Source organism: Tamandua tetradactyla, chromosome 5 (assembly GCF_023851605.1).
Source record: "Tamandua tetradactyla isolate mTamTet1 chromosome 5, mTamTet1.pri, whole genome shotgun sequence".
Lineage (NCBI taxonomy): Eukaryota > Metazoa > Chordata > Mammalia > Pilosa > Myrmecophagidae > Tamandua > Tamandua tetradactyla.
In genome coordinates this window covers 54,265,475-54,292,851 of record NC_135331.1, presented here as the reverse complement: position 1 = coordinate 54,292,851, position 27,377 = coordinate 54,265,475, and the positions used below count along the sequence as shown (strand labels likewise).

Here is a 27,377-nt window from a genome sequence, read left to right as displayed (position 1 = left end):
ACCACTGTATGATACAAATACAAGGTGCAACAATAGAATGGTATATGGGAAAAAATACACCTAATGTAAATAATGGATGATAGATGAAACTATTCTATTAATCTTTCATGAATTGTTACAAAAGTAGCTATTATTAAAAAAACTAGTACACATGTGAAGAGAAGTGCTATCATTAGCAGTTACAAATGTTTCACGCCAATGCAAGGTGCTGGTGGCGGTGTAGGGTATAAGAATCCTGAATATTATACATTATTATTTTGTAAACACACAACTTCTCTAATTAAAAAAAAATGAATGAATTATAATGTGAGTCATGTTTACCGTAATTACAATCAAAAAATGAAATTCAAAGCAAATCATTCATTCTTTCCTCCCCCAATTTCCTTCATATAAGAGTTGAGACATTTTGTTTTCATGAAATAAAAATGAACACAAAATAAAAATAAAGACTTAAGAATACAGTTTATAATGCTAAAACTAGCATTATACTGCAGCAATAAATACTTCAGGTAAAAAATGGCCATACATATAATCTAGGTCTCATAAATTTATGAAGATATGAAAATAGGAGTTTCCTCTTTGACCCACTTATAAGTATAATGCTAGCTTAGGACTTATTTGTCCCTTTTTAAATTATAAGAGTGAATTATCAACACTTACCAGCAAAATAAAAACAAAAATAACAACAAAACCCATAATACTCACCAGCAGCTTCAAGAACCATTTGTAATCTGGCTTTGGCCTGTTCAGCTGGTGGCTAAAAAAACAAGCAAAAAAAAACAAAAACACATTTACATGACAATTTTAATAGATGTAGCTTCACATTAATGTTATACAACCAAAAAATTTAAAGAACTTAAATATAATCAATACTAGTATCTGTGCAGATTTCAACAAAATTCCATCACAGCAGCTCTACCAACCTCTCCCCTTAGCAGTCAAACCACATTTTTTCTTTAATACGATATAAGAATGAAATTCTTGAATTTTTTTCGTGAAAAAGGTTTTATTTGTCACCCAACAGTGTACCATGTAAGCAATAATAGAAATAACTGCTATTTAAAATACTCTAATGAGGCAAACCACACATTTAACAACATATTCTAAAATTGTGCTATGTTTTTGCATATGGAAACATACTAAGGGACCTATTAGAATTTAAAAAGCAACTTGACGTCCAATACCTCAGGGAAATCATGTTCTAAAATTAAACTATATTTGCTTTCCTAACTGTATCTGAAGGGAGCAGATGTGGTAAAAATAGGATATAATGTAAGTTATAAGCTTAAAGTTTCTACTAACTGCCTAAAATTTTCTCAATACAAATGATAATACTGAAATTAAACTACTTTCCCATCGGTGATCTGATTCTGAGGTTTTTTGAAAATGTATTATATCAAAGCCATGATCTTTTATGAAAGATCTGTTAAAAACTTAATACTTGCAACCCACTTACAAGGATAACAGCATGTGATAGACAAGATGGGTGGGGATTCAGGAAATTCTTTTTATACCTGTGAGCAGGAGTCAAAAAACTATGGCCCTGGGCATACCGACTCATTTCATAAAAAGTTTTATTAGAACACAGCCACACCATTTGCTAACATACCATCTGTGTTAGTTAGATTCGGTTGTCAACTTGGCCAGGTGAGCATACCTAGTCTTGTTGCTGCGGACATAAGCCAACAGTATGTGAACCTCATCTGTTGCCAATTACATCTGCAGTTGGCTAGGAGGCGTGTCTGCTGCAATGAGTGACGTTTGACTTAATTGGCTGGTGCTTAACTGAGAGAGCGCAACATAGCACAGCCTAAGCAGCTGGGCATTCCTCATCTCAGCACTAGCAGCTCAGCCCAGGCCTTCGGAGATGCAGAAAGAAGTCACCCCGGGGAAAGTTGTTGGAACCCAGGGGCCTGGAGAGAAGACCAGTAGAGACCATCCTGTGCCTTCCACGTAAGAAAGAGCCTCAGTGGAAAGTTAGCTGCCTTTCCTTTGAAGAACTAACAAAATAAATCCCCTTTTATTAAAAGCCAGTCAGTCTCTGGTGTGTTGCATTCTGGCAGCTAGCAAACCAGAACACCACCTATGGTTTCTTTCATACTACAACTGCAGAATTGAGTATCTGTGACAGGTACTGTCTGGCCACCATAGCCTAGAACATTTACTTTAAAAAAAAATGCAGGGCGGGTCACGGTGGCTCAGCAGGCAAGGGTGCTTGCCTGCCATACCAGAGGACCTGGGTTTGATTCCCGGTGCCTGCCCATGTAAAAAAAAACAAAAAACAAAAAACAAAACAAAACAAAAAAATGCAATTTTATTGAGATATATGTATACACCATACAGTCCATTCAAAGTATACAATCAATGGCTTGCAGTATCATCACTTAGTTGTGCATTCATCACCACAATCAATTTTAGAACATTTTCTTTACTTCAAAAAAAAAAGAAAAAAGAAAACTCCAAGTATTCCATACCTCTTCCCCTGTCCATCCCTATCATTGACCCTTAGTATTGGTGTGGTACACTGTTACTGTTGATGATATTTTACATTTTACTATTAACTCTGGCCCAAAGTTTGAAAAAGTGGTATTTCCCCCATATACCACTTTAGAATTAACTACTTGTAATACTGTCATATGTTTGTTCTAGTTCACGAAAGAACATTTTTATATTTGTACAGTTAATCACAGTCATTGTCCACCACAAGGTTCACTATCATACATTCCCATGTTTTTAACCTCTAGTTTTCCTTTTGATATCATACATAACTAAAATTCCCCTTTAACCACATTTACACACAATACAGCACTGTTAATTATATTCATAATAACATGCTGCTGTCACCTCTATCCATTTCCAAATGTTCAACTTAGTTAAAAATTCTGCACATATTAAGGAATCTCTACTCATTCTCTAGCCTCATTCTATCTTCTGATAACCAATATTTTACATATGTCTATGATATTACATCGTATAACTAGCTCATATTAGTGAGGTCATACAGTATTTGTTTTTTTGTGTCTGACTTGTTTCAATCAATATAATGTCCTCAAAGATGGTAAGGGAACTTTATATTTAACTTCCAGAGGAACCACCACACTGCTTTCCACAGTACCTGTTACCATTTTACATTCCTACCAGCAATGAATAAGTGTTCCTGTTCCTCCACAGCCTCTTCAACACTTGTAGATTCCTGTTTATTTAACAAGGACTGTTGTACTAGGTGTGAAATATCACACTGTGGTTAAATTTGTACTTTCCTAAAAGATAGTGAAGCTGGGTATCTTTTAAGGTGCTTTTAGCCTTTTGTATTTCCTCTTTGGAAAAATGTCTATTCAGGGCTTTTGTCCCTTTTAAATTGAGTTGTCTTTTTATTGTTGAATTGAAGGATTTCTTTATATATTCAGGATATCAAACTCTTATCAAGGGCGGGCCATGGTGGCTCAGCAGGCAGAGCTCTCACCTGCCATGCCGGAGATCCAGATTTGATTCCTGGTGCCTGCCCATGGGAAAAAAAAACAAAAAAAACCTCTTATCAGGTAATGTGGTTTACAAATATTTTCTCCCATTGAGTTTGCTCTCTTTTCACCCTTTTGACAAAGTCCTTTGAAGCAAAGAAATGTTCAGTTTTGATGCAGTCCCATTTATCTATTTTTTCTTTTGTTGCTAGTGCTTTGGGTATAAGGACTAAGAAACTACCACCTATCATTAGATCTTGAAGGTATTTCCCTACATTTTCTTCCAGGAGTTTTATTGTACTAGCTCTTATATTTAGGTCTTTGACCCATTTTGAGTTAATTTTTGTTTAGATGTGAGACGGGTCTTCCTTCATTCTTTTGGATATGGATATCCAGTTCTCCCTGCACCATTCATTGAAGATACTGTTCTGTCCCAGTTGAGTGGAATTGGAAGACTTGTCAAAAATTAATTGACCACAGGTGTGAAGGTCTATTTTTGAACTCTCTATTCAATTCCATTGATCAATATGTCTATGTTTATGCCATTATCATACTGTTTTGACATTGCAGCTTTGTTAATATGCTTTAAAGTAAGGAAGCATGTCTTACCACTTCATCCTGCTTTTTTCAAGACGTTTTTGGCAATTTAGGGCCCCTTACTCTTCAAAAAACTTTTGATAATTAGCTTTCTCATTTCTGCAAAATAGGCTTTTGGAATTTTGATTGGTATTGCATTAAAGCTATAGCTCAATTGGGTAGAACTGACATCTTAACAACATTTAGCCTTCCAATCCATGAACAAGGAATGTTTTTCCATTTATTTAGATCTTCTTTGATTTCTTTTTGCAATGTTTCATAGTTTTCTGTGTTGTTTACACCTTAAGTTTATACCTAAATATTTGATTCCTGTAGTTACTACTGTAAACGGAATTTTTTCTTGATTATCTCTGGATAGTTTATTACTAGTGTATAGACACAATACTTTTCTTTGCCTATTGATCTTGTATCCTGCCACTTTGCTGAACTCGTTTATTAGTTCTAGTAGCTTTGCCATAGTTGTCTTCTAGACTATCTAAATATAGGATCATGTTGTTTGCAAATAGTGAAAGTTTTACTTCTTCCTTTCTGATATGGAAGCATTTTAGCTCTTTTTCTTGTCAAATTGCTCTAGCTAGAACTTCCAGCACAATGTGAATAAAATGCTGACAGTGGACATCCTTGCATTGTTCCTGATCTTAGAGGGAAAGCTTTCAGTCTCTCACTGTTGAGTATGATTTTAGCTGTGGGTTTTCCCTATATGCCCTTTATCCCACTGAGGAAATTTCCTTTGATTCCTATCTTTCAAAGAATTTTTATCAAGAAAGGATGCTGAAATTTGTCAAATGCCTTTTCTGTGTCAATAGAGATGATCATGTGGTTTCTCCCATTCAATTTGTTAATGCAGAGAATTATACTAGTTGATTTTCTTGTGTTGAACCATGCTTCTATACCTGGAATAAAACTCACTTGGTCATCATGTACACTGTGTTGTTAGATATGATTTGCAAATATTTTGCTGAGGATTTTTGCCTCTATATTCACTAGAGAGACTGGTCGGTAGTTTCCTTTGCTATTAGTATCTTTATCAGGTTTTGGTATAAGGGTGAGTTGGCTTCATAGAATGAGTTAGGTAGTGTTTCCTCTTCTTCAATTCTTTGGAAGAATTTGAGCAGGATTGGTATTTAATCTTCTTGGAATGCTTGTTAAAATTCACGTGAGGCCATCTGGTTCTGGGCTTTTTTTGTTGGGATATGTTCTAATTTGTTAGCTTGCCAGAATGCAATATACCAGCAACAGAATGGCTTTTAAAAAGGGGAATTTAATAAGTTGCTGATTTACAGTTCTAAGGCTGAGAAAATGTCCCAATTAAAGCAAGTTTATAGAAATGTCCAATCTAAGACATCCAGGGAGAGATATCTTGGTTCAAGAAGATCGATGAAATTCAGGGTTTCTCTTTCAAGTGAAAAGGCACATGGCAAACATGGTCAGGGTTCCTCTCTCATCTGGAAGGGCACATGGCGAACACGGCATCACCTGCTAGCTTTCTCTCCTGGGTTCCTGTTTCATGAAGCTCCCTGGAGGTGTTTTCCTTCTTCATTTCCAAAGGTTGCTGGATGATGGGCCCTCTGATTCTCATGGCTATGTCGTTCTGCTCTGCTCTCTCTGAATTGCTCTCATTCTCCAAAATATTTCCTCTTTTATAGGACTTCAGAAACTAATCAAGACCCACCCAAATGGATGGAGACATGCCTCCAGCTAATCCAGTTTAACAACCACTCTTGATTAAATCTCATCTCCAGGGAGATGATCTAATTACAGTTTCAAACATACAGTGCTGACTAGGGATTAGAAGTGGCTGCCCTTACAAAATGGGATTAGGATTAAAACATGGCTTTTCTAGGGTACATACATCATTTCAAACCAGCACAGGATGTTTTTGAATAACTGATTCAGTCTCCTTACTTGTGACTGGTTTGTTGAGGTCTTCTATTTCTTCTCGAGTCAGCGTGGGTTGTTCATGTGTTTCTAGGAACTTGCCTGTTGCATCTAAGTTGTCTAGTTTGTTGGCGTACATTATCCTATGATTTTTTTCTATTTCTTTGGGGTCATTGGAAATGACCTCCCTCTCATTTTTTATTTTACTTGCATCTTCTCCCTTTCTGTCTTTGTCAGTCTAGTTGAGGGTTGTCAATTTTATTGATCTTCTCAAAGAACCAACTTTCAGTTTTATTGATGCTATTGTTTTATTTTGTCCTTCATTTCATTTCTTTCCACTCTAATCTTTATTATTTCTTTCCTTCTGCTTGCTTTGGGTTTAGTTTACTGTTCACTCTCTAGTTTCTTCAGTTGTTCAGTTAGGTTTTTTGCTTTTAGTGTTTTCTTTCTTTTTAAGGTAGGCAGTTAGGGCTATAAATTTTCCTCTCAGCAGTGCTTTTGCTGTACCATCGGTTTTGACATGTTGTATTCTTGTTTTCATTCATATTGAGATATTCGCTGGCTTCTCTTGTAATATCTTCTTTGACCCACTGATTCATTTTATTAACATTGAATGAATAGCATTCAATGTTATCACTGTAAAGGCAGTACTTTAACTACTTTATCTTCTGGCTTTTATGAGTCAAGATGTATTTTTTCTCCTTTTTTATCCTTTTAGCTACCCTTATTAATCATCTTCATCTCTATACTCTCCTCCAAGCCTTTCTACCCTGTCTTTTCTTTTCAGCTGGCAGAATTCCCTTTAGTTCTTGTAGGGCAGGTCTCTTGTAACATTTACTTTTTACCTGTATGAAAAAGGTTGCCAACCTACACTGCAGGAAAATGGAGAGCCTAAGAAGGATTTTAAACAGAAGGGTAATTGGATTAGAACTGCACTTTGAAGCACCATTCTAGCAAAATCTTTGAGGAAGAATTGAAAGGAATGTAACTGTAGGCAAGAAGTCCAGGTAGGGACAATTGAAGAATTCTAGGAGAGAAATGATATGGGTCTGATCTGGAGCAGTAGCAGGAAGGTTGAACAGAAGGAATCAGATTTGAAAAATATTTAATTGGCAAATGAAAGGACCAAGTGGATATTAGAAAAGGAGAAACTCACAAAGAGCACTCTGTGTCATATGTTTCCAAGGAGAATATATGCATATTCATAAAGGTATAAAGCATTTGTAATATGTGGCATCAAATTAAAATAATCATAGCAAAATTTCAATAGATGACTATAATATCTGCTGTAATATCTACTGAATATAATATCTACCAATATATAGTATCTAAAACAGTTATATTAAAAAAAGTCAATATACCATGCCATTTGATGTAAAATTTATGATAATAAATAGCAAATGACACTTGATGCCAGTAGTATGGAGCCACAGAAAATACGGTGAACCATGGAGCACATTTCCCAGCTAAAGGAAGCAGCTGATACTCAACTCCAGATGCTTATTTTCATGCAGAAACGCAAGACTAGATTTATGAAATTTGCTGATTTTTCACAAGAATTTAAGTCACCATGAGAACCAATATTGTGCAGAACAAAACAGGGCATATCTATGGACCATGTTCAGGTCCAAGACAGTTCGTGACCTCTGCCTTATACCTAACACATTTAGTAGAATTTTGATATTTTGTGCAATATGACATAAATGGCAAGGAAGGAAATAATATCCAGACTAGCAGGTATCAAACAAGTTAAGAATTATGAAGCACCCATTTTGGTATGTTCTAATAAGCAGTGTCCTTTCACAGAAAAATCTTAGGTACTTTATTAATTAAGATATTTCATGGTGAAGAGTTTTATGTATTTTATAAGGAAGGATTTTTTTAACAATTAAATATTTAAGATATAAAAAATAGATTAATGTATATCAATCAGTAAAATATAACAATATAGTTAAAGCCCCCACCTCACCCCATAGCCACCCTATAGTACCCCCCATTTGTGATGAATATGTTGAAAATTTAGCAATTACCATTCTAAGAAAATATTCTTCCCCCCCCCCACTGACAGGGAACACTGGTTTTATTATTGAAGTAATATCTATGTCCCATAAAAAAATCACACATCTTAAGTATATAGCTCTATGAGTTTTATAAACGTATACACTCATATAAAGTCACTGTCTTAGATAAATAGAAACCTTATGTTTAAATAAGTATGAGAATACAGGAGCCTTTTGGTCTCTCAGGCATTCCCAGCAGTCCTTAGAGCTCTTTGGATTGATAAGTCATCCAGCACCAAGGATTCTTCTACAGGCAGCCATTCCAGTTATGGTAGTTAGAGTCAGGTGTCAACTTGACCAGGTGAAGGTGCCTAGTTCTACTGATGTGGACATGAGCCAATGGCATATGAATCTCATTGCTGCTGATTACATCAGCAGTCGGCTAGGAGGCATGCCTGCTCAATGAATGATGTCTGATTGGCGGGTGCTTAAATGAGTAGCACAGCCCAAGCAGTTCAGCTTACCTCATCTCAGCACTCACAGCCCAGGCCTTTGGAGATGCAGAAAGGAATCACCCTGGGGAAAGCTGTTGGAACCCAGAGGCCTGGAGAGAAGGCCAGCAGAGATGGCCCTGTGCCTTCCCACGTAAGAAAGAACTTCAGTTGAAAATTAGCTGCCTTTCCTCTGAAGAACTATATGTCAATTAAATAAATCCCCTTTTAATTATTGAAAGCCAATCCATCTCTGATGTGTTGCATTCCAGCAGTTAGCAAACTAGAACATTGGTGTTCATTTCAACATGGGATGTGAAGGTCTCACGTTTCTAGTAGCCCAAATCATTCAGCTTGATCAAGTCCCCCTACCCTGATGAGTACTCTAAAACTTGAGAAGATGAAGTGGCAGGCAACTGTCATAGCCTTTTCCCTGTGGCCTTGAGAAACAATAGAATACTCTCTCAATCCATTTTAAGAAAATATTTTTGATGGTGGGTGTTTATGATAAAAACATCTGTAAAGATATTTTTCATGAATTTCTCCAATTATCTGTAACATATGATTAGTATTTTAAAGATAAAGAAGACCAGGATATAAAAGCAGTTTAGTAACCTGCTTCTATTCCATAAGTGATGAACTAAAATTAAGACCCTCTGACTCCAAATCTCTGAATCATTCTACTAAATCACTGGGATATTCATGAAGCCAAAGCAATTAATTTACAGTTAAAAAGGTATTCAAATAGTTTTTTTAAATACAATTCAAAAGAGAAATCTGTCCTAATTTATAAAATATGATTTCATTATAAAAACTTCTGCCTATACAGATGTAATGTGCTGGTTTTTATGAAATATAGGGATCAATTAATTTGGGGGATATATATTAAGTTTAATTGATCAAACCTTTAAAAGTAATCTGTATTTTATATATATTTTTATTCTGCCAAGACTCATCTCTTAAGTATTTTTCTTGCATGGAATATGCAGATGAGAAAAAGGTGGTGCTTTCCTAAGTCTCAGCAAGCATGCAATGATCAGTAGTGCATTGAATATTTAAGGAGGACTCTTCAGATCTCTGGAGTTCTCTCTCTTTAGAATTTCTTCCACTCCGGTAAACCTGTGTTGTGAACTCTAGAAGCTCTGGCCTCTCTAGTCGCCCAACTCCATCCTTGCAACATGAGGAGACCACTAGGCTCTGCCTGAGTTCCTCCTCCCTGCAGCATGACCTACAAACTCTCTCCAGGAAGTAATCTGAGACAACTGTAGGGTTCACCTCATTTATTCCACGTCAGGAATTATTGTCCTTCATGTCTGATGTTAATGGTTTTGTGAACTAGCATTTAACTATTTTGTTCAGGTTTTTAGTTGTTTCAGACAGGAAGCTAAATCTGATTCCTGTTGCTCCATTTTGACTAGAAGTGGAAATCTATTATTTCTTTTAATACTAACCACAACTTTGTGAGCAAAAGTAACTTGCTCAGAATCTCATAGTCAATTTTATTCATGTTAAAATAAAATGCATTATCTCCACAGACAAATCTAAAAGTTCCCTTTATTTGGAAAACTCTTTCAGTTTCTTTCTTGGTCAGTCTATGTTCTTTTCTAAAACTCAGCTCAAGGGACATCTCCAGAAAGACCTCAACAGTCTTAGCTTATTTTCTCTATAAGCTAAGAGAGCTTATATAACTCCTTATAAAACTCTTATATAACTCCTTTCATGATGGTTATAATTTACTGCTCTGTGTTCCTTTAATATCCTGGGTATACATGTGTCAGCACACATCATTTTTAGCATAATTACTCATTTTTTTTGTCTTTATTTTTTATTAGGCTGTGAGTTTCTTGAAGGTAAAAATTTTCATCTCTATTATCATTAGCAGCTCAGGTGGTATCTGGAATAGTTTGTGTTCAGTAATACATATTTGAAAAAGCTTCACTGCAAATCTTAAATTCCTCATAAGCATCAAATATAAATGAATTTTGAATAATTAATTTCACAAAATTCTATCCCTTAGGAAGAATTTACTTCATTTGTATAGCTGGACGTTTGGGGGAGTGATATTAGCGTGGGGCAAATTTAACCAGTAGCACTAATGAAATGTAAAAACCGCATATAATTTAAAAGTTTCTTTAACCAACATATTTGATAATAGAATGGTAAATCTTAAAAGTGATTTCATGGAGAGTGAAATGAGACAAAGTGTCAATGGCTGAGAGATTCCAAACAGAGTTGAGAGTTTATCCTGGAGGTTATTCTTACACATTAAGTAGATATCACCTTGTTATCTAAGATGTAATGGGGAGGCTGGAGGGAACTGCCTGAAAATGTAGAGCTGTGTTCCAGTAGCCATGTTTCTTGATGATGACTGAATAATGATATAGCTTTCACAATGTGACTGTGTCATTGTGAAAACCTTGTGCCTGATGCTCCTTTTGTCTACCACGTCAAGAGATGAGTAGAACATATGGAATAAAAATAAATAATAGGGGGAACAAATGTTAAAATAAATTTAGTTTGAAATGCTAGTGATCAATGAAAGCGAGGGGTAAGAGGTATGGTATGTATAATCTTTTTTTTGTGTTATCGTCTTATTTATCTGTTGTCTTTTTCTTTTTCTGAATTGATGCAAATGTTCTAAGAAATGATGAATATGCAACTATGTGATATTGAGAATTACTGATTATATATGTAGAACAGAATGATATGTTAATGTTTTTGTTTGGTCTTAATTTTTTTTAATTAATAAATAATTTTTTTAAAAAAGTTATTTCATAGGCTCCAAATATGCATAAGTGATAAAGTGAAATTGTGCCATCTTCCCCAGGCAACATGACAGGCATTTCTGAGAGAAAGCATAAGCAGATTACCTGAAAAAAAATTTAACAACTTTTTGGAAAAAACATAATAGCTATTATTTATTACATACTTATACTCTTTCAGATGCTGTACTAAGTAGTTTATATATACCATCTCATTTAACATAATTCTCACAACAATCCTATAGATGAAATCTAAATTGTCCAATCACAAAACTAATAAAGTTGCAGAACTGGAATATGAACCCAGATCCCAGAATCTATGTTTTAATATATTGCCTCATAGCTTGAGACCCATTTGTTTAATTTTCATAGGGAGAAAAAAAAGATAATCTAGTAACTTTAACTGACAAAGGAGACTATACGTAGTTAAAACCAAATTCCCTTCAGTCTATTAGGTGCTCCTATTAATGACCTGGAAGGTTGTAAGTACCACCTAAAAAGCTCATTTTCATCAAGCTATTTTAATGCACAACTTTGAAAATATTAAACATATGCATGGTTATAGATACTGTGCAGTGTCTTTATTTTATTTTGTGCAGTATCTTTTAAAGCAAATGCAATCTCACTATGATAGAGACACATATCAACAGCTTATCATATTTCTAGCGACATTTCATTTTAACAGTTACTATAATTCTATAGTAGAGATCAAGTAGGATCAAGGTCTAAGGTAGAAATATTACAAGTAGCTCAAAAGTAGATTTATCTTGCCTCTAGAACTTGGCACCAAGATGGTTTAAATAAAGACAAGAAGAAAAGAAAGCTCAATAACATGCACTTCATTCACTATACAGTACATTCATCTTAGAGTTTTATCAAACATTTTCTCTAAACAGCATAAGGGTTTTGTAGAAAAGTTATTTAACAGCTATTTCAATTATTTAAAAACAGAGAAAGAAGCCATTAGCTATATTTTATAGGTAAAGAAGTTAGAGTAAAGAGGTGAAACAATCCAAGATTACAATATTCTTGGGCACTGTTTGTGAACGCATATTAATGATCCAATACTACTATCTACTAAATGATGCTGCTTAAATACTCTGCAAATAAGAGAAACAGTGAAAACCATAATCACTTACATGTCTTAACACTTCCCAGTGAAACACATCATCATGGACACATATGATGTGACCTAATCCATGTATTTCATAATAAATTAATAAAATTTCATATTTTTCCACAATGAAAAAAAAGCAAAATATACACTACTAGTTACACAAGCTGCTTCCCAGTTCTTCTCACCTTGGCTTAAAATATGCTTGTATTATCTTTGTTTCATGCACAATCTTGTCTCCCCAAATAACCATCATACCCCATAGGTCAGCTTCCTATTACTCCCACTTAATCAGCAATTGGTAAACTACCATCCATGGGCCAAATACAGCTTACCATCTGTTATTATACTGCCTGCAAGCTAAAAATGATTTTTATATTCTTTAATGGTCAAAACAATCTAAAGAATAATATCTTGTGACATGCAAAATTATATGAAAAAGTTTAGTGTACATAAAGTTTTATTGGAATATAGCTATGCTCATTTGTTAACAAACTGTCTATGTTTGTAAGCAGCAGAGTTGAGTAGTTGTGATAGACACAATATGGATGACAGAGCCTAAAATATTTATTATCTGGACCTTTACAGAAAAGGCTAACTCCTGATCTACTGCAGCTGTAGCCTAACAATTCTACTTATTCTCTCTACCCCATATTCAGCTGCTAAAGTTATCTTCACAAAGGTTACAATTAAGATGCTACCTTGATAATACCTCCATGACACCATTTCTTCACTAAGTACAAACCTTTCACTTTAATTTTTAATGTCAACCATAACATCCCAAGTTTAGTTTTCTGTCCTACTTTTTCAGCTATTTCCCTAAGCATACCCAATATTTCAGTAATACATGCCCTCTCACTATTTCTCAGTCATGTCCTCCATTTTCCTCTCCCTGCTTTCTTTCCAACAAAACACTGTACTTGGAATTCCCTTCTCTCCATCATCCTTAGTTGTAGAAATTCTGAAATCCCACAAACTTTCTCTACCCCTCCACTGCTTGGCTAGATACAGGATGGACTATTTCATGACTCTGAGGGTACTCAAAATCAGTGTGAAAATGCTATGGACTATTCTTTTCTTTCAAAATGAGGGCACTCTCCCTTCTTTAACCTCTTCATTCTTAGCTTCAACTTGAAGCCTTGATACTTGAACTACCTTTTAATGGAAGTTAGGAGGAAGGCTTAGATTTGGAAAGGAAGTACTTTTATATGAAAGCTAAGTAGATGAAGCAGAAATTCTATTCCCTCAGTAGAGTCAAGGCAGGTAAGGAAGATAGGAGAAGTTTGACTATTTTAAGCAAGTAGAAGTATATAGCAAATGGAAAACAGAAGAAAGAAAAAATCAAAACCATCATTTATTTGTAATGGTTACAAGATTATGCCATTGAAAAAAATGGCTACTCAACGTTCTCCTATTAGAAATTAAGGCTTTTCTCTTCTTTTTTTTAAACAAATGAACAGAGAGAAAAAGAAGTCAGAAATATGGCTTTTTATATGCATCAGTTATTTGTATGTTAGAATTCTTAGAAATTTTTAAAGACATCCATGCAAAGGAAGTTATTTTAATAATACGTGTAGACATGGCATTAAGGTTAAAGTAAAATTAGATTTAAAAATACAGTTGATATAATTGTTTACATTTTATAAGGGAAAGCACAAATACATAAATACATTTCAGAGCTTCCTAAAATTTTTTTCTAAAATGAGAGGCTGTATGGTAACATATAAAGATGAACATACATATGGTTCTAAGGTCTCCATTTTAATATTTTCTCTTTTTTTTTTAGCGTCACTAAGCCAACTACTTTTGCAGCTACAATTTTATGTATCAGCATATCTTTTAGTTCATAAATATTAACATTCTAGTATGTTGAATGAGCACATTATTTAAATGACTATATAAACTTCTTTCCCCATCCTTTGAGGATTCAGTTTAAAATTATACTTCCTATTTTTTTAAATCCTTTGTAGCACTGCGAAGTTATTTTTAAGAAACCCATTCTTTGTGACTACTTTTCTTTTTGGCTTTTTCATTTTGTCTCTCTCCTTTATATCATCTCACAACTGCTGGGAAGGGAATGGTGTTCCCTGTAGCACCAATCACCTTGAATAGCACATCTATTTCGCTTTGCTATACTGACTTCAGAAAAAGTTTTTAACTTTCTTTACAAAACCTTTTCTGTTCTATTCCAAGTTATAATTTCTACCTTTGAATACAGTTACATCACTTTGCCTTTAATAGATCTTTCAAAATTACTTTTTGAAGTTTTTTCTGACTAAAGAACAAGAGTTAAAGGTACTAAAAAGTTTTAAAAACATGCTTTCTTCTCAAAAACATTTATTAAGCATCCAGCTGTCTGAACCATTGTGTAGGTCCATAAAAGGGAAAATGATACGGATAAACTTATAAAAAGGTCAAAGGAATATTATATTAACTTATTTTATGTTACTATAAGTGTATTACAGAAAATAACACTATATAAATATCAAGTATACAAATATTTTATTTGAATGATTTATTAAAAGATTTTCTAGATGAGATATTTTCACAGAGGTCATTTTTATAGGTGTCCAATAGTTTATGTGGGAGAAAGAAAAAGGCCATTGGCAAACAATTGGTTGTCTAAAAAACTGCCTTCTAGTCTTGACTATGTAATCTCTAAGGGCTTTAATTTCCTCTTCTATACACGCCTATTTTACCACAATGTTTTTGAAAATAGAAAACCATTTTCCATTTTCTAAAGGGGAATTGTTGAATAAATTATAATCCAATACTATGATGAAAATAGCAAAAGTCAATTTTCTAAATGTTTTTTAAGATAATTAATGTGGGGAGACATGAAAACTACACTTTAAGACTACAAAACAATATATAAAAAGTGATCCAGAATTGTAAAAACACATATATTAAATTAAAAAAAATGCATATCCTAGGAAAAAATATAGCAAAATTAAAAGAATTTTTATTTTATTCTTTATTCTTAATACAATGTGCACTTTCTAGGTAGGATTTGATTGGATGGGCCAGGGAAAATGGGTATTAATAATGAAAGGAATTTAAAATATATATACATGAAAAAGAGTAAATAATAAATTTTGAAGAATGTTAATTTTTAAATATTTTATTATATAGCCCTTAGTTTAGTGTATTAGAATTTCCTCCAAAAATTATAAGAACTATTTAAGTTTTGCCTTTAATCTGACCTTTGATACTCATTTCTGTTAGTATTATGAGGTTAAAAATAAATTTCACTAACAGATGAATGGCATAATGGATAAGTACACTAGCTTTTCAGCTCAAGAGACCTGAGATCAATAACTGGCTTAAATAATAAGTGGAAATGATGTACATGGTCAAACACTGGCTTTTTAGTTGACATTTGTGTAATCACAAATCCACTTCACAATTTATCATAATGATCTCTGCTTAAGGAAAGACCAAAACTATAGGTATTGTTAATCATGATTAAAAACTATTGCCAGAAAACTTGATCTCGAATCTATGTTGCTAATTTTCTTTCAGAATTCTAATGTAGAGTCAAAGTAATATGCAAACATAATTTCTTAGGCTTCCTTTCGAAAACAATCCAATTCCTCTCCTCCTGACTCCTCCTTGCTGACATTAAAAAAAAAAAAGAGGTAAATTAAATCCTATTTTTAGTAATGAAATTTGCCACACTAATAAAATTCTATGGTCAAAAATACTGCTTTATATACTTTAAAATATATTTACTCCAAAATGGTAATTTAATAATAGCATTATCATGGCAAGTTGAGGATGATAACCTCAACCACATAGCTAACCTCTACTGCACTTTTTAAAAAATAGTAAATCTATACCAAAATGGCAGCTGAGTTTTCACATTCTTGTAAAGTGTAATTTTATCAAATTTCTTTTGAATATTTGGGTTTTGTTTGTTCTTAAAGCCATGAGGAACAAAACATTCCAAAAAGAAAAATTAATACAGTTTAAAAATTTAAGCTTAAACCACATGAAATGCTGATAGTCATTTTTTAACTTAAAAAATAAAAGCAATTTCATTTGGTTCAACCTTACAGAATAAGACAGAATGCAGATGGAGGCATGGCTGATTTTTTTGGCTGAGAAGCTACAAAAGAAATCACGAAGAAACAAGACTTACAGGTTTAACTGCATAAAAATATTCAGTTTTATATAAAAGTATCCAGCAACATATAAGTTTTTTAAAATGGCAACACAGTGATAGTAAAACTATTTAGCAAATTTAACCAAGAGTGAATAGCTTCTTTTGGAAATAAATTGCTATAAACTGACCTCAAAAGGACTAATTCTTTAAAAAAAGAGAGAGAAAAAAAAGCACAAAACAATTCACACAGGAAAAAGACAACTAGCCAAACTCCTCTTAGATTTCTCTGGTAGAAATCTCTACATCATGATTACTAAAATATGCAAATTAGCACAAATGTAAATGATAGCTAATGTTAGCAGATGATATAAAACTCTAATCAGCAGTAGTACTGATAAAACACTTATAGAAAGCAATTTGAAGTAAGTGAAAGAGACTAACTATATTCATATTCTTTGAGCAAATATTTTCATTTCTGGAAACTAGGAAAAAAATTTAAAACATAAAAAAGTTACAGTCATTGAGATATTGCCTAAAGAGCCTTGTAGATAGGGAGAAGGATCAAAGCAGAAGGAGGAGTTATAACAGAGAAAACAGGATTCAGCAAATGAGTATGCCTGTTGAATCACTATATTGATATTTCTTTTAGCCTCCAATATTTTGGAGCAGCTAGAAGGAAAAATCTGAAATAGTGGAATGGTAACCCATAACAAACTCTGAAATATGTCTGTAACTACTTGTGGAAGTGTACTTTGAAAACTATTGTTTTTTCTTTCTTTTCTTTGTATATATGTTACATTTCACGATTGAAATATTAAAAAAAGAATTGACAGGGAATTGTTCATACTACGCTACTAAGTGAAAATGGAGGTTACAAATCTAGATAATTTTTGTAATTGGAAGGCAGCCAAAAGGAGATTAGGTGATCCACTCCTGTACCTAGAAAAAACAAGTCAAGTATAAATCTGGACTAAATGATGAAAAACAATCCTTTCACAACACTAGGACATAATCAAGGCAGACAACAATTTGATAAGTATTTATTGAGGAACAGTGCTATTGTATCAACTAAGAATGGCAAGTTTTTAACCTTCTTGCTTGGGAACATTGTATCCCCCATAGCTTGAATGGCAGAAATCCAAAGTTTTACCACCAGAGATGGTGAATTCAGTTCAGGGTGGTAGAAAAACAGAAGTTTAATAGGGAGATATTAGAAGTGAGAGGGTCATAGATGGCTGAGATTATACACTCTGCACATACTCCTGTCTGACTGCTAAATTATGCTGTGTCCAGAAGAACCCAGTGACCCAGATGAAGACTGAAAGCCTGGAGACTGTTGAATTTGTTTTGCCTCTGAATGAAGAGAAGCTTTACTTGCCTGAGATATCTAAGCATAAATTTACATAAAACTTTGGCTGACTACTAAACTATATAGCCAAAGGGGAGACATGCCTAAGGAACCCTGTTTAAAAAGCAGACAACATCAACAACCTCAGAACAACAAAAGAGAATTCAGACTCACAACTACATTTTATCTACAAAGTCTAATTTTCAACCAAAAATTACCAGATGTTAAAAAAAAAAAAATCAATACACAATGATAGTGTGAAAGTGAAAGCTCATACTTGGGGGAGAAGAGCAGTTAACAGTTAACTCTGTTAGCCCAGATATTCAATCTAGCAGACAAAAACTTCAAAGAAGCTATTATAATTATGTTAAAATAAAGGAAAATATACTAAGAATGAGTGAGCCAATACGTAATCTCAACAGAGAATTTAAATCTATAAAGAAAGAAGTAAATAGAAATTCAGGAGTTGAAAACTACAACTGAACGTACAGATAAGAAAATATCTATACCCCTTAGACAATACGTCACTGGTCATAATAGAAATTTTGTGTTTGGCTTAGTATTACTCTGGTATTCCAGCTCTCTGTCCCTGATGTTGTTTCTGTCCTTACTAGTCAAAGTAACGTTAACTTTTCATTCCTAAGGTTAAAAAAAAAAAGGCTAATTTTCAAATTAGCAAGACCTTTTGAACTCTTGAGTGACTGTATCAAGGGACACGTCTAAACTTAAATTTTACTGTCGATTTCTCCCCAAACAAGAGAAAAGCAAGCATTATTTATAAACACACACACACATACAATGAAAATTAAGGTTCTGATGGTAAGGTTCATGTGCCAACTTGGCCAAGTGATGGAGCCCATTTGTCTGGTCAAGCAAGCACTGGGCCTAACCATTACTGCAAGGATATTTTGTGGCTGGTTAATACACCAGAAGAGTGGTTTATTAAATCACCAGTCAGTTTATTTTTTTTTTGATTTTTTTTTATTAGTTAACGGAAAAAAAGAAATTAACCCAACATTTAGAAATCATACCATTCTACATATGCAATCAGTAATTCTTAACATCATCACATAGATGCATGATCATCGTTTCTTAGTACATTTGCATCGGTTTAGAAGAACTAGCAACACAACAGAAAAAGATATAGAATGTTAATAAAGAGAAAAGAAATAAAAGTTATAATAATAGTAAAAAAAAAAAAAAACCTATAGCTCAGATGCAGCTTCATTCAGTGTTTTAACATGATTACTTTAAAATTAGGTATTATTGTGCTGTCCATTTTTGAGTTTTTGTATCTAGTCCTGTTGCACAGTCTGTATCCCTTCAGCTCCAATTACCCATTATCTTACCCTGTTTCTAATTCCTGCTGGACTCTGTTACCAATGACATATTCCAAGTTTATTCTCGAATGTCCGTTCACATCAGTGGGACCATACAGTATTTGTCCTTTAGTTTTTGGCTAGACTCACTCAGCATAATGTTCTCTAGGTCCATCCATGTTATTACATGCTTCATAAGTTTATCCTGTCTTAAAGCTGCATAATATTCCATCGTATGTATATACCACAGTTTGTTTAGCCACTCGTCTGTTGATGGACATTTTGGCTGTTTCCATCTCTTTGCAACTGTAAATAACGCTGCTATAAACATTGGTGTGCAAATGTCCATTTGTGTCTTTGCCCTTAAGTCCTTTGAGTAGATACCCAGCAATGGTATTGCTGGGTCGTATGGCAATTCTATATTCAGCTTTTTGAGGAACCGCCAAACTGCCTTCCACAGTGGTTGCACCATTTGACATTCCCACCAACAGTGGATAAGTGTGCCTCTTTCTCCGCATCCTCTCCAGCACTTGTCATTTTCTGTTTTGTTGATAATGGCCATTCTGGTGGGTGTGAGATGATATCTCATTGTGGTTTTGATTTGCATTTCTCTAATGGCCAGGGACATTGAGCATCTCTTCATGTGCCTTTTGGCCATTTGTATTTCCTCTTCTGGTAGGTGTCTGTTCAAGTCTTTTTCCCATTTTGTAATTGGGTTGGCTGTCTTTTTGTTGTTGAGTTGAACAATCTCTTTATAAATTCTGGATACTAGACCTTTATCTCATGTGTCGTTTCCAAATATTGTCTCCCATTGTGTAGGCTGTCTTTCTACTTTCTTGATGAAGTTCTTTGATGCACAAAAGTGTTTAATTTTGAGGAGCTCCCATTTATTTATTTCCTTCTTCAGTGTTCTTGCTTTAGGTTTAAGGTCCATATAACCGCCTCCAATTGTAAGTTTCATAAGATATCTCCCTACATTTTCCTCTGTTTTATGGTCTTAGACCTAATGTTTAGATCTTTGATCCATTTTGAGTTAACTTTTGTATAAGGTGTGAGATATGGGTCTTCTTTCATTCTTTTGCATATGTATATCCAGTTCTCTAGGCACCATTTATTGAAGAGACTGTTCTGTCCCAGGTGAGTTGGTTTGACTGCCTTATCAAAGATCAAATGTCCATAGATGAGAGGGTCTATATTTGAGTACTCTATTCGATTCCATTGGTTGATATATCTATCTTTATGCCAATACCATGCTGTTTTGACCACTGTGGCTTCATAATATGCCTTAAAGTCTGGCAGCGCGAGACCTCCAGCTTCGTTTTTTTTCCTCAAGATGACCAGTCAGTTTATTATATCTATCATCAACTATGGGAAGTGTCTTCTGCAATGACAGAATCCAAGCAGCTGGATTTAATTCATTCAGTCAAAGGGAACTTGTGTTTCTACTTCAGCCAGAGGCCTCTCCTACAGAATTCATCAAACACCTTCCTCGTTATTGCCATCCCACAGTCTGCTCTACTGAATTTGGGCTTGCATCCCTACAGTTACATGAGACACTTTCGTAAAATCTTATATTTACAGATATCTTCTGTTGGTTCTATTTCCCTAGACAATGGGACTAATACAAAAATCAATTTAGGGGGATGCAAGTATAGTTCAGTGGTAGAATTCTCACCTGCCATGTGGGAGACCCAGGTTCGATTCCCAGCCCATGCACTTCCCAAACAAACAAACAAGCAAACAAACAAAAATTCAACAAATGGTGCTTCAATAAGGGGATACTCACATGGAAAAAGAATGAAATGTGACCCCCACCATACAGCATACCAAAGGAAAAAAAAATTAATTTCAGTCACTTCTAAATCCAAAGCAAATTTTCTCATATAGTTGCTCAACAAGTATTGCTAAAATTATTGCTACAATAGTAGTCTTTTGCAAGTATAATCTTATAACATGAAAATCATGAATTAAAAGTATAAAAAGGTACCTTTAACATTATATTAGGATAGGTTTTATTGACCAGGCAACTCACACATATTAGGAAACTCTGAAACACCAGAAGTTGGCATTGGGGCAACTTCACATACCAATTTACTCTGTTCCAGCATGCAGATGGTCCCAGTATTGGAAGAAAGGAGAAGTTCATAATGGCCCTTATCAGTATAGTCATTTTATGATAAATTTCACTTCAAAACTTGGAATTGTTAATAATCATTCAACCAAAAAATCTAAATGCATAGGGAAAAAAATCTTAAGACAGAATATATTTTTAATGATTAAGCATAGTAGAATACTATCCTGATTGGAAACACAAATTAAATGGTGTGTTTTATTCCATGCAATATTCTATTTGCCAAAAGACATTATAAACATAGCTAGATGGCCTATATTAAGCTTGAACTGTTTAGATTCACCTTTCAGGTCTTGTCTGGTCATCCTTGAAGTGGGCTCATGAGAAATCTATAGTTGAACCAAGAGGCAGCCCAGAAAAGAAGTCATTCCTCAGGAAGGTGAGTTAAAGTAGGCCAGCTGAACCCATAACAATATTTTAACTATCTGATGTGTGATTTCCTAGCTCAGAGTCTATCACTCCGATTTCTCTCTAATGCAAGCACCTGCCTTGGCCTCTTCCCCGACCCTGACAGTTATCTGCGGGTCATAGGAAGAGAGTGGAGTAGGAATAAAAACTCAAAAGTTACTTTCACTATAGTCGATAATCTTCATAAAAGACACTGATATCTACACTAGCCAAAAAGCAAAAGCCACTAAGGCACTTATTGTTAAAAGAAGTTTAGCTTTAACACTGTCTTTTAAATCAGGTCAAATTGAACAGTAGGAAAAAGTCTGGAAGATAGAGACAATTTGGTAAGCCCATAATACTGAAATGTTACTTAAATCACTGTGTGTTGCTGTCAAATGGTAACATCTCAATGAATTAATGGTGCCATCACAACCTCTAAAGGTAAGTTTTTTCACCTGGAGTCCAAGATGCCTGAGAGCCCTTGGATAAGTCTATAGGGACCCACATGTTCTACAAGAGTTTTTTATTTTTTTTTATTATTATTTTTATTTTTTTATTAACGGAAAAAAAAAAGAAATTAACACAACATTTAGAAATCATACCATTCTACATATGCAATCAGTAATTCTTAACATCATCACATAGATGCATGATCATCGTTTCTTAGTACATTTGCATTGGTTTAGAGGAACTAGCAACACAACAGAAAAAGATATAGAATGTTAATATAGAGAAAAGAAATAAAAGTAGTAATAATAGTAAAAAAACAAACAAAAAAAACCCTATAGCTCAGATGCAGCTTCATTGAGTGTTTTAACATGATTACTTTACAATTAGGTATTATTGTGCTGTCCATTTTTGAGTTTTTGTATCTAGTCCTGTTGCACAGTCTGTATCCCTTCAGCTTCAATTACTCATTATCTTACCCTGTTTCTAACTCCTGCTGGACTCTGTTACCAATGACATATTTCAAGTTTATTCTCGAATGTCCGTTCACATCAGTGGGACCATACAGTATTTGTCCGTTACAAGAGTTTTTAAAAGGTGTTTTTTGGCGCAAAATTCTAAAAACTAAATATTAATATAAGACTATGTGCACCCCACTTATCAGGCAATTAAAGGCAACTTTAGTGTGAGGGTTTATATTTGTTTTTATAGTCAAGTTTGGAGCCAGGTGATTCCACAAAGTGCTGGTGCTTGATTTTAATGTATGGGTAAGCATGCCTAAGTGCTGCTAAGTTACTCTGTCCAAACATCAAATGACAATGATGGCCCTGAATCTACTGCTGTACTCGTTAAATTCTCTGACTATTAAAGACAAAATGACTCATTGCAATTTTAATTTACAACTAAAACATCTCCAAAAAAAAAAAAAGTCTTTATTTTCTGAAGCTACATAGTAAATTGAGACTTTTTCATTTTTATGACAGTAAATCAAAACATTATTTGATTTTGAACCAGAAGTACTATTTTGGGCTAATAAAATCTGGACTTATTATGGCAAAGCTTTATTTGCACTAAGAGCATTCCAAAGAATGTCGTAGTACTCTTGTACAAAGATGAGGGATTTTACAGTAGACTGAACAAGAGAAGTGGTGGGAGAATGAGATACCCATGATACAAAGTACAGCAGTACAAACAGACCAAACTTAAAAAACAAAGAATAAAAAAAAAATACTAAGCTAAATCAGCATTTTCCATATTCATATTTTTAAAACTGAGGTTGGGATAGCGTTTGCATATGGATAGCTGCAAGTATTGAGGTAAATTGTCTAAGTAGAAATTTTTGTTAAATGGTCTTTTTTTAAAATTTTCAGTATATTATTTTTAAGTGTGTTACTAATTATGACTAGAGTATCAGAATAATGACTGATTAAAATAAGCTTATTATTAAAATAGAAAATTTTAATGATAGTAACAATGACATAAACCTTAAAATCATTCAGGCAGCATATGAAACAAAATACACAAGTAAATCTATCTACTAACAGACTAAACACTGAAAATTCAACATAAGTAGAGCAGCAAATTATACTTGTAGTATCTTATTTTCATTTTTTTTTGAATTTTATTTTGAATTTATAAATTTAGCTAGCTAATTTGTATTAATATGCAAATTTATTTGAAAGAAACTTAGTATACTAAACGTACAGGCTCTAGAGCCAGACTGCCTGGGTTTAAATCCCAGAGCAGACATTTATTAGCTATGAGATCTTAAGTTATTTAGCCCATCTATGCCTCTGTCTTCTTATCTACAAAATGGAGATGATAATAGTACAGAAAAATACCACCATAATATTTTAAGTAGAATTGAAAAATTGGGAGTATAAGGTTTGGAGCCAGAATGCCTTGATTTTATATCTGCCTTCCCTGATCATGGGGTACATCTAGTTTCATATATGTACATTATAATATAGTATTAGAGTCTGCACAGTAGGAGAAAGACAAGATTTTTTTATTCTCTTTAAGAGCATTCATAAATAACTCACATTTAAGAAACTCTTTTTTTCTTATTACTATATCACCACCATTCTACATATTTTAACCATGTTTAGCTGAACCTTAATAGAAAACATGTAATTTCTGAAACTTGCAAGAGCAGTGAAATTCTGGCAACATGTTAAGGATTCCTATATTTAGTGGCCTATTCTAGCCACCAAAAAAAAAAAAAAGAGATGATTAGACAGAAATCATCTTTTTCTATCTAAAACACTGTAGCAAATACACATGCCTGCAGTGTGGCAGCTACTGGTCAGGCAACTACATGACACTGACCAAGTCAAGTACAGTTTAATTTCTGCTGATTTAATTTAAATATATATGATTTCATTTGACATATAAAAATACATGTTTCTTCATAAGAAACACTATCAGTGAGGGAAGTTAAAGAACAAGTTTTCTTCTTTTTCATTTTTCAACAATACAGAACAAGTTAGAACAAGCACAACCACCATCCCTGATACCTGACTATGGATTCCCAAATAGAAGACATCTGCCTGTGGTTTGGAGACGGTTTTGATTAGAAGATTTTTTTTTTTTTGCCTTAAACTTTTATGTTTCCATAAAAACTTTATAAGTATTTAAAAACAAAATGCTATCTAAATCAGAAAGTATTGATTTGTTTTTAAAGGATAGATATGAATGTTTTTTTGAATTTTGGATTACATGGCCTTTTTATATCAAACAATAATGGCTATCTTAATTTCTTTAGGAATAAGTTGGGATTTTAATAAATAAAACAGTAAACTGATGGTACACATTTTCTGCAACTATATTCAGACATAATATGGCTCCGCCCTGCTGTGATACTTGATTAAACTACCTCATTTGTTTTTGCAATGCATGTAGGGGTTACCTCATTGTGTAAATTTATGAGAAAACTTTTCATAGGCATGTCTCCTAAAAATGTTTGCTTAGCGCTCTATGCTTGATTGTGGAGAACAGACACAATTTGGATAACAGTCAATAGATGGCACTGTTCTCTTTAAGTAGCAAAGATCTTATAAAGGTCTCATTACTGGTGCAAATTATTAAGACCAAATATCTATTCAAATCAGTCAATATGAATTTCTCATGACAGGGGACATATATGTAAAACATATGAAATACCAACAAATGCATATGTAATAGCTACAGAATATGAGAGACCAATTTAAGGCAAACTATTTATTTCCTTTTTCAACTAAAAACATTTATTGAGTACGTACTATCACTGGGCACTGGGATACAAAAGTAAATAAGCTACTTCCTGGTCTCAAATAATTGGAAAATAATGTGATATGTAAAATAATTAATGGAGATATGCAGAAAGAAGTACAGGGGCTTATTCTAGGGGGTGGGACAGATTAGTACAAAGAGCTTTTGTAAAGTTGATGCCTGATGGGGTCACAAAGGATTTATGGGGAGTGGAGGTATTGTTGCATCATATTTTAAGCAAAGGGAAAAGCAATAGCAAGGATACGGAAGTAAGAAATAGTATAATGTGGAAAATATGAATCAGAATATGGCAAGCTATAAATGTGAAAGCAGAGTTTTGTAGCACTTAGAGGGTGTGCTATCTTAAGAAATTTGGACTTCATCCTCCATATGATGGGGATCCACTAAAAGAGTACTAGGGAAGTAGCATGACTAGATTTATATTTTAGAGAGATCACTGCAGAAGCTGTGTGAATACTAGTTCGAATGGGGTAAGTCCAAGGTGGGAATCTAAAGCAGTGGCTACCGTGGTAGTACAGATAGCAAGTAATGAGGTCTTAACCAGATCAGTGGCAATGAAAGGTGGAGAGGAAGACATAGTTTTTAGAAATATTTAGGAGATAAGCATTAGCAGGATATGGTATTAAATGCATGTGGGAGATGATGGAGGAGGAATCAGGATGGTAATCAATAGAATGCATATGTTAGGGTCTGTTCAAAAGCCAATGAAACATTTTTACTGATCCATCCTCCTTTTAAATGTTATTGAGATGAAATCGAAATTGCAGTCCTATGCTTATCTATCCAATCCTACTCTTTCATAGTATCCAATACTGTTTCTTAAAAACAATCATAAAATTACCACAAAATAAACTTATTATGTATTTCAATGTCTGTCTCTCTTATTAATTAGATTATATTTCAGGAGGGCAGGGTTCATCTCTCCTGATCAGGTTCACCATTCAATACCTAGTACCAAGCCTGGTACGTAGTTGATGCTCAACAAATACTTGTTGAAGAAACAAATATTTCTGAAGTTCTAAGATATGTTCACATTCTGCTTGGCTGACTCCTTTCCATTAGGATCAAATACAACTTTAGGCATCATCCTGCAATTTCCACAAGTGATGCTGTCTATTCCTTAAATACTTCAGTTTTATCAGCAAAAACTTTCCTTATCAGGGCAGGAATGAGTCTTTTCCACATGTCACGCTAGAAGCTATTCTCCATGCTCTCTGGTCATGTCAGTTTTCTCCATCAGGGACAACAACTAAAATAACATTTTAAAGTAAGAAATTTCCTACTTCAGCTTCTGAGTCTTCCTAGGATTTTTACCATGTCTCCTTGCTTCCCTTTATTTCATGGATATTAACTTCTTCATTAGTTTAATCTTTTGTTCTCAAGGCTTCCTTAAGATATCACAGGGCTTGGTCAAGTTTATCTCTTAAATTAAATCTTTTCCCTATTTTCACATTTAAAAATAGTATCTACAGTGTGTCTATAAAGGCAGAGGGGAGTAGAGGTGGCTGTTATTTTTTTAAAGCATTCCAAGGTTTACCAATGATTTCCTCTGTATCAGTCTCCTTGGAATTTTAAAGAAAAAGATCTGAATATAGACAAAACTAAAAAGATTTATTTATTTTAATAAATCTAAATATAAAATCTAGATTAAAATTTTTGTCTACATTTCCATTCGGAATAAATATTCTTAAAAGAATAAGCCATTATGAGGCTTTAAGATATTCACTCAATAGATGAGTACTTTGCACAACACGTGTGTTGGGTGGTGAGGTATTAAAAAGGCTAGAAACTGGATCTATCCCTAAGGAATTATAGCCTAATATGGCAGGTAAGATACACTTAGAACCATAATAAATGGTTCAAAATATTGGTATTATTAGAGAGGTAGTGTAAATTTTATGGTAGTTCAGTGTAGGGAAAAATTAGTTTTGCTGGAAATATGAGGAAGCATTTACAAGGAGATAGAACTTAAGCTATCTATCTTAAGTGTGTTTGAAAAGAAATTGGTAGGATGCAGTTATGCAAAATACCATACAATATTTTTTAAATATATTCTTCAAGAATAGA

General features: G+C 33.8%; 1 protein-coding gene across 1 annotated transcript in view; it reads right to left on the bottom strand.

Annotated features, from left to right (window-relative positions):
- RSRC1 (arginine and serine rich coiled-coil 1) overlaps window positions 1-27,377 on the bottom strand; it is a 570,594-nt gene that overhangs the window by 210,842 nt on the left and 332,375 nt on the right. Inside the window, exon 7 of the mRNA XM_077160882.1 lies at window positions 706-757. Coding sequence (XP_077016997.1) covers window positions 706-757 — 52 coding nt within the window. The remainder of the gene's footprint in view (window positions 1-705; window positions 758-27,377) is intronic.